Source organism: Stegodyphus dumicola, chromosome 5, assembly GCF_044657685.1.
Source record: "Stegodyphus dumicola isolate Sdum_Otavi_A_Nest chromosome 5, ASM4465768v1".
Classification (NCBI taxonomy): domain Eukaryota; kingdom Metazoa; phylum Arthropoda; class Arachnida; order Araneae; family Eresidae; genus Stegodyphus; species Stegodyphus dumicola.
The window spans coordinates 128,591,618-128,604,113 of NC_140772.1; the positions used below are offsets into that span (position 1 = coordinate 128,591,618).

Sequence of the window (12,496 nt, forward strand, 5' to 3'; positions counted from 1 at the left end):
ATTAATTTATGCTGCTAATTTAACCTTTTACATATTCTTTATTTTTCTTACATATATATTTAAAAATATGTGATCACATTGGTCATTTAAAAATGATGTATTTTTATAGTCATAAAATAAAGATTTTTTAACATGGCAATTAAAATTGCTGCTGCTGCTGATTTTTTTAAAGAGGATTAATGGAAGCATATTCTATTTCCTTGATAAAATAATACACACACACACACACACACACACACACAAAAAAAAAAAAAAACCCTCTACACATGGTTTTTGAAAAATGCAAGGGTATTTTACATTTTTGCAGTCACAACTATAACAAAACCTTTAACAATATAACCTTATCAATGCATATGAAACTCGTATCATTTAGAAACCAGTGAAAAATTTCAATCTTGTTTTCTGCTTGTTGGCTGATATTTTCAGATGCACCTATTTTCACATGCATATAGATTGATAACACTTTTGGGGGGGGGCAGAAATTGAAGGTCTGGGAGTAAATAATGAAAATCTGACAACAGTCTCTTGCTAAGATTATAACATAACTCTCACGTGATCTGGTGATCATTTTACTGCAGTTGACAGGAAGACCTACTGTATCTCATATATCTCAATCTGGAGTATTTTGTCACTGCTATTTTCACTTATTAATTGCTTAGCTATTTAAGAATTTTATAAAAACCCGCAACATATTAAGTCAAACCTTTTTTTTTTTTTTTTACTTAAAAGAAAAGTAAAAATAAATCCTTTCAAATTGTGATTTCAACAAGAGATGACATATAGTCTTAACAACTACAAAATAATGTACTACAATAAAATCTCACTTATTGGAAGCAAATTATATGTAGGCACTTGGCATAATACAGTCCCTCTCCAATAAACTATGGGGATAGTTAAAGAATAGAAATAAGAGCAATCCATTTTGTATATCTATTTATCAAAAATAACTGATTTTTGAGTTGCTTACAAACAATTACATCATGTTACTATCTAAGAGCAGTCACTATGAAAGTCATAACACATTCAGAGTTCATCGTATTTGCATATGATATAGCTTAGTAATGAATACCTATATGTTAGTTTATGAAAGTGGAAGAAAATTTGGTTTAAAAAAGTTGAAACAACTGGTTTTCGAGATTTAAAGATTTGGTGTTACTTTTCTGTCATTTTGTTTAAGAAACATTTTATGCTAGTTGCGATAATAGTGAATGATAAAAACTGATATCACTTCTAGAGCAGAGGTTCGTTCCCATTTTTTGCGGTCAGCACCCCCCTTGAATCTTAAAATAAGCTCTTGCACCCCTTTAAAAATTGCGAGTATATTTTTTATTTAAGAAAAAACATTTATTGCATAAACAAATGCCATGCTTATTTAAAATATATATTTATAATATAACATAAAAAGTTAGATATAAATTTTAATGGCTAGGTGGTTGTTGTTTATTCATAATAATTCTATTTAAATGAGTTTTTTTCTTCTTTTAAAGCCATTCATAAGTCATCAGATGCATTTAAGCAATTTCTGGCTTTGATGTGTAAAAGTGCTGAAAATCCCATTTCACAAAGGAAGTTGGTGGCCAAATGGTGAAAGTGTCTCTAGTGCTGCTTTTGCCACTTGTAGATAAACTTCTATCTGTTTACACCAGAACTGTAATAATTTTTCAAATTCCTTTTTTTTTAATTTAATATATGTACATTAGCTTGTATTTCAATAAAAATCTTCTTTTAAAAGATTGTTGTCGTCCACTGAATTTGGATCAGACAAAAATGGATTGAGTATACTTCTATTACTTTTCCTGTGGAAATTTTTCCACAGGAAATATTTCCTGTGGAAAAGTACCCATTAAATGATTCACTCAATTGCTGGAGATGCATTATAATTCTTGGTACAATTATTATTTTGTTTTCCAAAATTCCAGCAAAAGAATGTTTGCTAAATTTTCATGTCCAACTCAACATCTCCAAAGTTTTAATTTTTCACTGAAATTAATTTTTTACTAGCTGTTATTATATTCTTGCCAAGTCTTTGCACTTAAATGCTTAATTCATTCATGAGGTTAAATATATCTGCTAGGTGTGCTAGCGAAAGCTATGCATCTCTGTTTCCAAAAGTTTCCACTAAATCGCTATTGTGGTTAATAAGAAACTGTATAATTTCTTCACGCAATTCAAAACCCTAGTTAGCAAGTGGCCCTTAGAGAACCACCGTATTTCCATAAGATAAAGAAGCACAGTATGACATTACCAAATTCTTTGCATAAAGCATGAAAAATATGATAATTAAGTGCTCATCCTTGGATACACTTAAAACCCTTTGTGGTGCACTACACTTTAAAGTCGGTATTTCAACAAGAAAAGTTGTATGCAGTCTATTTAGGTCTAAAGGAGTATACAGATAAAATTTTGTAAAACTTGCACTTACCGTTTCAATTCTGTGGGTGTTCCATGAGGTGGAACACTGCGCCACCAGAGCTCTTAAAAGCGTGACTAAGCGAGCATTGGAGTGAAGCACGCAAATTAGTAGAAGCTTATGTATAGTAATGAAAAAACAATGTATTATGGCTTTTTACATGGTTTTCTGGATATAAACAATATTCTTGAATATATATGGATAAATGAGATAAATATATGTATATACACAAGTCCTATATACAAAAATATTTTCAAATTTTTCGATTTCATAGCTTTTAGCATAGTGAAATTTTCACAGCATGTCACATCTTTTTGATAGAACCAACTTTGCAGGTTTTGAACAAAAAACTTGTTTTGTGCGGCTTCTGTTCCTTGCAACAATATGTTTAGAATTCCAAGTAAAAAGAAAGAGGAAAGAGAAAAAGAAACTCTTTCCTCTTCAGAAAGAGTTTTCCTGCCATTTATAAAAAATTAATAATAAAAGATTAACTGCAATTAATATTATCAATAAAGAAAATAAGCTATAAGATATACATACACACAAAATATCTACACAATTATTGTAAATAAACGGGACTGAGACTAAAAAGTGATAGCAAAATAATTCGCACAGCTCCCCTAAGTAAAGATGACTCAAGCTACTGATAAAATTCCCGCCTGAAAACTACTCACAAAAATTTCAAGATGCGCATATTAGGGCTTTCATAGCACACACTACACCTCAACCCTCAAGACTGCTTTGTTTGAATTCATTCCTCCAAAACAACGTAAATAGAAAACATATACAACAGATGTTTTCTCCTAAGACAGATGTTCTGATGCATAATAGCACAAGATCACTAATGGCGCAGTGTTCCTGCTAATGGAACACCTTGTTTAATTTAATGATTCTGCGCATGCTTTTTGTATGAAAAATGTAAAAAAATATATAACAAATAGTATAGAGTACAGCTATCAAAATTATATGGAATTTTTTTTTTTTTGCGTCACAAAAAAATATAGAAAATTACTAGAAAATAAGTGGATTTTAATAACACATCATAAATGAAAATTCTGGGTCTCCTTGTGATATGCTGCCATCTACTATTTAAAAAGAGCAGTTTGAAGTATATTATAAAGGCATTTTTATACATTACGGTTGAATTAACGGTTTCAGAAGCGATTCAATTTGGGTGTTCCATGTAGTGGAACAATAAGCAACAAAGGGTTAACTACATTCACTCCTGCAGTTAAATACTGTTTCAAATTCTCTGACAAAGTTTACAGTGCAACATGCAGTGCATTACTGTTGCAGTATTTCTCTCTTCATTATAAGAATAAATCCAGAAGTTTTACCCAACATTGCAGGGGCACCATCCGTACCAACTAAGCCTATAATACTCATGGGTAACCATTTTGTTGTCAAACCAAACGGTTCACAACATAGAAAAATCTTCTAGTATTTTTCTTGAATGTACTGTAAAAATACAAACAACTGACTACAATTATGACAGTTGAGTTGTCTAATAGGATACTTATTTTTAGAGGGCTGGCTTTGATATTTTCTGCTATCTGCAGTAAAATATCAGCCCTGAGATCTTCAATGTGTGATCGAATCACATTATTTGATAGCCGAATTTGTTGAATTTTCTTTTGTGCTTCAGAACTGAACAAATTTTTGCAGTTTCAAGTGTGAATAGTTTTACTAGTTCTTCAGTTATAGTATGGCTCTTTTTTTTTTTTTTTTTTTTTTTTTTTTGTTAGCACACAGATACACTGATTGATAAGAAGCAGTGTATCTGTGTGTGCGTTAGCAGAGGCTTTTCAACTGCTGCAACATTAAATTCTGTAATTTACCACTGCCATCAAATTGTGCTCTCTTAGATTTTCAAGATGTTAAGACTATATCCTGCAGATTCACCACTATGCTGATTACTGAAATGTTCTAACAACTTTGTTAACTCTCAAAGTTGTTAACAAGATTGGAGTTGGAAAATATTTTGCAACATAAAATACATTGTGGTCATTGCGTACATCTTTTTCGGCTGTACAAGGGAATCCATAAACGACATACTGCCCTTCTATTGACACTTTTTTGGCATAATAAGGCTTACTACAATATAAGAAAATAAACTAATTGATATAAATTTTTATTAATGGCTACATTTATTTAAGTTCAATAAATATTACACAATATTAACTAATTAAGTAAATATTGTTACAAATCTCATTTATGTTTATATTCAAGGTACATGAGTATGTCATAACTAGTTTCTATACTGCATGTGAGAACATTAACTGCATGTACTTACGAGTGCTGAGAAAGGTTATAAAAAAAATGGAGTAAGCTTCTCCTGTATGTTCCATGCAATGAAAATGAAGCCGTGAAATGCAATGACTTTTCATGGATGCTGCCATAGGTTGGTTTTGTTTACAGTCTAATTGGTGCTGTTCATAACATGCACGGTCGCCTCGTTCGAATTTTTTTAAAATTATTTTAATTTCTCTTGCATCTCCAGGGATGCATGCACCCCAGGTTAAGAACTACTGCTTTAGAATATTGGCAGAAAAAAGCCAAACATAACACGATCATTTTACTTTACACTTGATCATCTTAAGGTATCACAATTCTTAATGTTAGGAAATTTTTAAGCTTTGTAAGGAGATCTAGTTAAAAGTTAATTGTAAGGAGATCTAGTTAAAAGAAGATCAGTATACTAATAATATAAGCAAACACAATCATGTAAGTTCTGTGTTGTATATTGCTAAAAGAATGTTTACTATTAAAAAATCAATGTAATCAATTTGTAACAACTGCAGAGTGACATGAAAACTGGCAATTACTTTCAAATATTTTTATATGCTTACACTGCATTAGTTCCCCATTATAAAAATTTGAATAACTCTAAAATAAATGCCACTTAATGGTTTAAATTTCAAATTTCTTTCTTTATTATTACAGAAGTCCAGAAATCCGCAAAGCCTGGGACCAGAGGTTGTGCGGATTTTAGGACAGAAAAGATAAATCATAATATTCAGACTAAAAGTGCAAAATAAATAAGGCGTATTAGATACATTTAATTAAATTATTATATACATTATTGTAATAACTTATTATATGCATTAAATTATTATTACATATATAAATTGATTATATCATTCATTGTATTATCTCCTAATATAAATTTAGTAGAAGTATTAAAAAAGAGTGAACCCATGTAGGAAGTTTAATTCCGAAATATGGGTTCACTCTTTTTTGATACTTCTACTAAATTTATATTAGGAAATAATATAATCAATATTTCTTTAGTAAATAAATTATTATTATCTTACTTAGCAGTTATTGCGCAAGTATTAGAAAAACGTGTTTTCGAATTTAAGATTCATTGTATTATATGTACACAGCATTGAGGTTTGCCGATTTCGCCTCAAGCAAAGATTTCCGGTTTCAGATTCTGGTGTTAGAATCACTGTTGCTGTAAAATTTCAACAGCTTTTCTTTATTTTTCTGTATATCATACACAATCGTGTCGCAATGCCATATGATTCTGCTATAAACCAAGGAGTAGCACCTGCCTCCATTTTTTACAGAATTTGCACTTTTTGCATTACCGTCAATGCAACATATTTACGTTTTTCAACGTTGCAAGCAGCAAAATCATAAGTGCATTTCTTATCTGTCATTGTATTAAAAAGGGCTGAAATTTAAAATATTCTTAATTTATCCACAAAATATCCGGATAAAAAAAATGGCAGCACTAAATAATCTTGTGAAGTAACAAAGCTCAGAAAATACAACAATGTGAATCATGGACTTGAAAGAAGAGTTGAGTGAATCGTCTGCTTTTTTAACTCGATGCAGATTAGAGGGAAAAAAACTTTTATCATGATGTCAATAATTTGGCATTTTCGTTATGACTCATTATTTTTGGTAATTATGACACCATTATTCGGTAAGTACTTTTTCTTCGATATTTCGTACTCAATGTTGTGGTTTCAGGACATTGAACTGAATGTTTATATTTTGAGAGGCAACGTGGATTTCAGGAGTTGGCGGATTTCGGGTCGGCGAATTTTCGGTATTTGACTGTATTACTATTTTTTATGAAAGCATATCATATCAAAGCTCATTTTAAATTCAAAATCAGTATTTTCTGTGTGTGCTTGTAATTTTTTACATTTCAAAATAAGACACTCTTCTGTTCTTGGGACCAGATTCAGAAATATAAGTATGTGTGCCTGTATGTGTTTATGTATGCATGTATATATGTACACATGTATGAATGTGTGTATGCACACACATGTACACTGCGCAAAAAAAGAGGGGGTACAGATCTATGTCTCCCGGTCTATTTGGCAAATTTACAAAATTCAAATTGCATTTTCATGTCTCGAAAGCACAACTTCGGATATAGATTAGATTTATATATAGCATTAATGTAACATATGTATTTTGACACAAAATCGGGCCTTTTCTGAAATAACATACCATTTTTTTTTCCATACTTCAATTCTATGACTCAAATTATGCCTAATTTTGTAATTTTTGGTGAAAAATTTATGGAGAAATTTAAAGATTTATATTGGCGCATTTTTTTAGTTTGCACCAAGTTTCACTTGGAAAATTCTTAATTTACAGTAACCTATTTTCCTTTCCTTTTTTTCTTTGTACACAAGCAGAAAAAAATTCATCATTCATACTTTCAAATAATTTTAACTAAGTGCATAAACCATATTTGGTATTATTATGGCTTATAACAAATATGCCAAATTTCAAAATGTCCAATACGTAAATTCACATATATGTCAGGAAATTTTGAATAAAAAAAATTGATTTTTTGCAGATATGCTTAGAAATACATCTACTTTAACATTTTTATTGGTTATAATAAAAAATGTTTTCAAAAAATTTATAAGAATTATTTTAAAATGCAAATTTTAAAAATAAATCATAAAAAGTCTGTGAATTTTATTTGGAATGAACATAAAATTCGAAATGCGAAAGGAAGAATCAAATAAGTTTAATAAAAAATTACTAATAAATATATATCAAATTCAATTAACATTGAGGAGCTAAAATTTTGAGAGCTAATTTTTTACAAAACCTGGCAGTTTGGTATAATTTAAGTCGTAGAATCAAAAAAAGGGGAAAAAAAAGGGGGGGGCATGTTATTTTAGAAAAAGTCCAATTTTGTGTCGAAATACCTATATTAGAACAATGCTATATAAAAATCTACTACATATCTTAAGTCATGCATTTGAGATATGGAAAACACAAGTTGAATGTCATCAATCGGGCCCTGTACAACGGGAGATATAGAACTGCCGCCCTTTTTTTTGGTACAGTGTACATACATATATTTCTGAATCTCACCCCAATAACAAAAGAGTACCTAAAATAATAGGAAAATGAGTCGCTATAATACATTCTAAAAATTATTACTTTAAAATTTACTATAAGCTTCTGATAATCCAACAAAATTAATTCAAATTTCAGTTATATGATTTCATTTAATATATCAAATGAATGTAATTATTTAAACGATTATTTTTGCACCTGCTTTTCTTCTTCAGTATCACTTTCTTCTTCCTCTTCAGATGATGAAGAACTACCTTTGGATTCATCTGATTCTTCATCACTACTCAGCTCACCTCTTTGTTGCTAAGCAAAGTTTTACAAATTATAAAACATACATAGGCTTCAAAGTTAAAAAAGAATACAATACAAATGAGCATTATTATATTAAAAAATAAAATATTGGTTTTTACTACTTGCATTTTGTTAGCATTTCTATTTAAAAATTGACATGATTTTATACTCAAACAAACAAAAAAGGTTATGAAATAATGGAGCTGATATCTGAATTTTTAACTATACATCAGCAAGAAAATCAAACTGAATATCTATTATTGATTTCTATACTGGAATGCCATTTTCAAAGTAATTCTGATAAAATCGTAAGAATTTTATATTTTGCTTTGCTACTACAAAATGCTAAAATTACAGCAATTGGGCAAAAAAATTAACAGTACAGAACATATAAAGAAATGGACTACTACAAGATATGAAAACTCCATGCAAAAAATAGACTGCTTCCAAAAAAATCATACTAAAATATTTAGTTTTCATCTATTCATTGCTTCTTTAAGTACTATCGCATTATCCACGTAACCGTCGCACAAAGTCACCAAAATAACACGTGAAAAACAGTAGGTATTAAAAAAAAACGAGGGCCTGTGCTGGAAATTACATAAAATAGCAAAATTGGAAGAAACATACACAATGAAACATTTAAAATTACGTAATGCAAACATTGATAATGAAACACTCAAAATTTCATATAGCAGTAACAAATCAAATAAATTAAAAATGCATCAAATACCCATAATGAAACACCTAACTTTCTATTTTCTCAATCTTCTGTCTGTGTACACAATATTCTGTTTTAACTTCAGAAAAATAAATAAAAAAATAGAGAATTGCACTTATTTGGAGAAAACTATTACAACGATCACTTAAGAATAGTTTATAAACTGCAAGATTCAATCATTTCTAGCTGCAAGATTTCTACAATAATGTAACACTGGAGATAAATAAAAGATAGCCTACTGTTCTTTATGCGCATTTTACTATTTTAACAATAATAATAACAATATTTACATTTTTTATATACTGTTCAGCTATCTGCTTTAAAATTTCTTCAAAACAGTCTTCTTGCTTTCCTTACAGACATTTTCTTCAAATCAGTTCCCCAAGATGAGAAACAATTCCCAGTTCCCAATTCTGACAATTCCTGCACTTTTACTCTCTACTAATAGTAGAAAGGTGATACACATCTGAAAAAATGAAGCACTTTATTTTTTATTAGCAATCAAATTCAATAGTTACATTATGATTTATTACTAAACTCAGTGGCACAACAGTCCTAATGGGCCACGGCTGGCAATGCCCTGAAGTCTGCTTTCTTGACCTTGGGTCTCAGAGTGCATCAGCATATGTCCTGGGCAAGTGGACAGCTTATCGCAGGACTCCCGGTGTTTAGTCCCCAAGCGAACTTGGTACTCATTTTACTGACCCATTCAAGGGATGAAATGCTGAGTCAACCTTGCCCAGCCTGGGGATCGAACCCCGGACCAGATGTTGCAGCTGCCCGACGCACTAGCCACTTCGCCACCAGGTGGTCTTATGATTTATTACAAGGGGAAAACACACACACCAATCACAAGCAGAAATTACAAACATAACCCTCAGGATTCCAAAATCATGTGCATTTAATGGGTTGCTAGATAAAATACATTTCCATAAAATTCTTGGTTGCTTACATAAACAACATAGTGCTTATCCTAGCAATTATTGTCATGGTTGAGTGGATAATGCAATAGTATGTTCCTTTATTTCCAAAAGCAAGTTTTGCAAAATTTACCATAATACACTAAAATATTTTAATATATTTAATTTGTGTTGCTAAATGTTCTTAAGCATCTGAGTGCCACGACCGGCTTTATCTTGGTCATGAGATTTTTTGTCATTTGGTACAGTCAAAAGTCGTTAATCCGGACTCGTCGGGACTTCGGCGATTCCGGATTATCGATTTTTCCGGATTATACATCATTAGTTTAAATCTCGTAAGATGGGCATGCAGAAATTCTAAAATTAAAAATATGAAACCGTAATTTATGAAATAAAGAACAATTATGATCTAAAGAGTATCAAAATTTACAAAAAAAAAAAAAAAAAAAGGTTAATATTTATTTGTTTACTTTATTAAACATTTCTTTCAATGTAAGTTGTTTAAGTTGCTACGTTTTATGTGATAATACTTTCTCTTTAATTCTATAAACAGACATAATTTCTTGTTCAGTTACAAAGTTTCCCTGTTCAAGTCCCGTTAATTGCTGTGCCGAGAATACCGACTAACTTGTCAATGGAATTTTTTTTGTTTTCACTAACCTCTCTGTCACATTCTTCATGTCTTTATCCATTTTTTGCAGCAATTCCACTTTTTGTTTGTTGGACATCGAACCATACTTTCGTTTTGTAGATCCTTTGGAAGTTCCAGCATCGGAAATTCTATTTGACATAATCGAAAGTTCAAGTTTACTTTTATAAAATTGCTCTTACAGTCTGCAAAAAATAATAAGCGGGATCCAATTCGAAGATTAAGGAACAATGCAATCATTAACATTAACTGAAATAGATAATTAGATAATTTTAGCTTACACCGTCCGTTATACATTAAATGCGCAGGCAAAAACGTATTCTGCACTTGCGCAGACGCATATGCGCAGTAGTCAAAGTCTTACGCGCACGCGTAAAATGCCTGTGCGCATGCGCCGCGTTGGCACATGCGCAGAAAGATTTAGCTTTGAGGTCCGGATTATGGGTGTCCGAATTAACGACTTTTGACTGTATTAGCTTATAATTTATGACATGGTACATATAAGCTTATAATTTATGATATTTTGCTTTCTTACTTTTAATAATATAAATTCCATCTTAAAAATGTAAATTTATGAAAATAAAGCCTAAAATAAGTAAATATAAAAATTTAGCAAATAAAGGCTCTTTAAATATACAGGTCTTCACGACAGATCCAAAAACCTGGGCTGCTCAGAGGGTTAAGCTAATATATATATTTCAACACACAAAAGGAATTTTTTCCGCTGATTTTATAAATAACTTTTTTTTAAATGCAGTTATGCTAATATTCATCTCATTTTGGTGGCTTTATCGTACAAAGTGTTCATTTTGTCATTTTCAAATATTAAAACTACTTCAATATAGTTGATCTGTACTTTTTATTTTAGTTTTAACACTATGAAACTATCTTGACAACTAATGAAACTTCTGCTTACTTCAAAACATAAATTTGTTTCTCAATTCCAGAAAGTGTTAACACATTACATATAATCAAAACAATCTTCTAAAAGAATTAAAAATAGAAAATTCTTCAGGATTTAAAAATGTTTGAGAACATATGTGTGATAATTCAGGGAAGACAACCTGAGGATTCGAGTTAAACAACTGCATAGATGCTTATCATGGCAGCACAGAAAAGAAGAACTTTCAGTCGTAGCCATTAAATTCAAACACATACTTTTATTTTTATAATACAGCATGTAGCAAGATGAATAAACAGGTTCACACATCATTTAAAGGTGTGAGATGCATCCCACACTTTTATACAGCTTCCAACACATCTTCTTAGCAGAAAGTAAACTATGCATGGCTAACAGAAAAAAAGCAAAGCAGAAAAAAAGAGACAGCACAATATTTAAATACTTGATTTCTTTGTTTAAATTTTCAGCTTAGCGATTGGATTAGAGCGATATGCAATTCAGGAAAATAAGATGACATAATGTGGATTAGTATTCAAATGTGATGTAGTTTAGATTCCAGAAAGGGGATGTAGCCAAATTAAAGTTAGTAATTTTGAGTTTCATATTTTATATCTTACATATTACATCTCTAGGTTGTCAGAATCAGTAAAGAAACACTTAAAATTCCTTAAAGATGGTGGCCACAGCATTATTTCTAACATCGTAACTGGTCATGAACCATACATACCATTTTTGACATTCGAACACGCCAAGAAAGCAAAGTATGGTCTTTGAAGATGTTTCTATGCCCACAATGGTGAGAAGATAACGTGCCATGCAAAAAAAAAAAAAAAAAAAAAAGCATGCAGTTTCCTCAGAAGTGTAGAACTGGTCAAAGCCATAAAAGGACAGAAGCTAACAGTCATAGCTAACTGGTATACCAATAAGCGTCTTCCAGAGGAGGGAAAAAAAAGCTTGGTGACAGAAAAGGCATTATTACAGTATTAGCAAATAAAGTTTTGTACATTATATTATATGTACTTTTTTCCAAGTTGAATTAAAATGGATTTCTTTTGGTTTCACTGTGCCCCTGCATTTTGTTCATGAACTTTTTAATATCTTAACATACAAAATGATACATAAAAATTAAATTTGAAAATTTTGCAACAAAATATTATATATGTATAGTCTAATTTTTAAAAGTCTGATTTCATTTTCTATAAAAATATAAGTTTTCTTTTCAGTCTTTTCCAACCATAATAAATATTGTTCTAAATTTGCAATC

General features: G+C 30.6%; 1 protein-coding gene across 1 annotated transcript in view; it reads right to left on the reverse strand.

Annotated features, from left to right (window-relative positions):
• Positions 1-12,496, reverse strand: part of LOC118201563 (uncharacterized) — a 51,763-nt gene that overhangs the window by 20,151 nt on the left and 19,116 nt on the right. Inside the window, exon 3 of the mRNA XM_035373679.2 lies at positions 7,949-8,053. Coding sequence (XP_035229570.1) covers positions 7,949-8,053 — 105 coding nt within the window. The remainder of the gene's footprint in view (positions 1-7,948; positions 8,054-12,496) is intronic.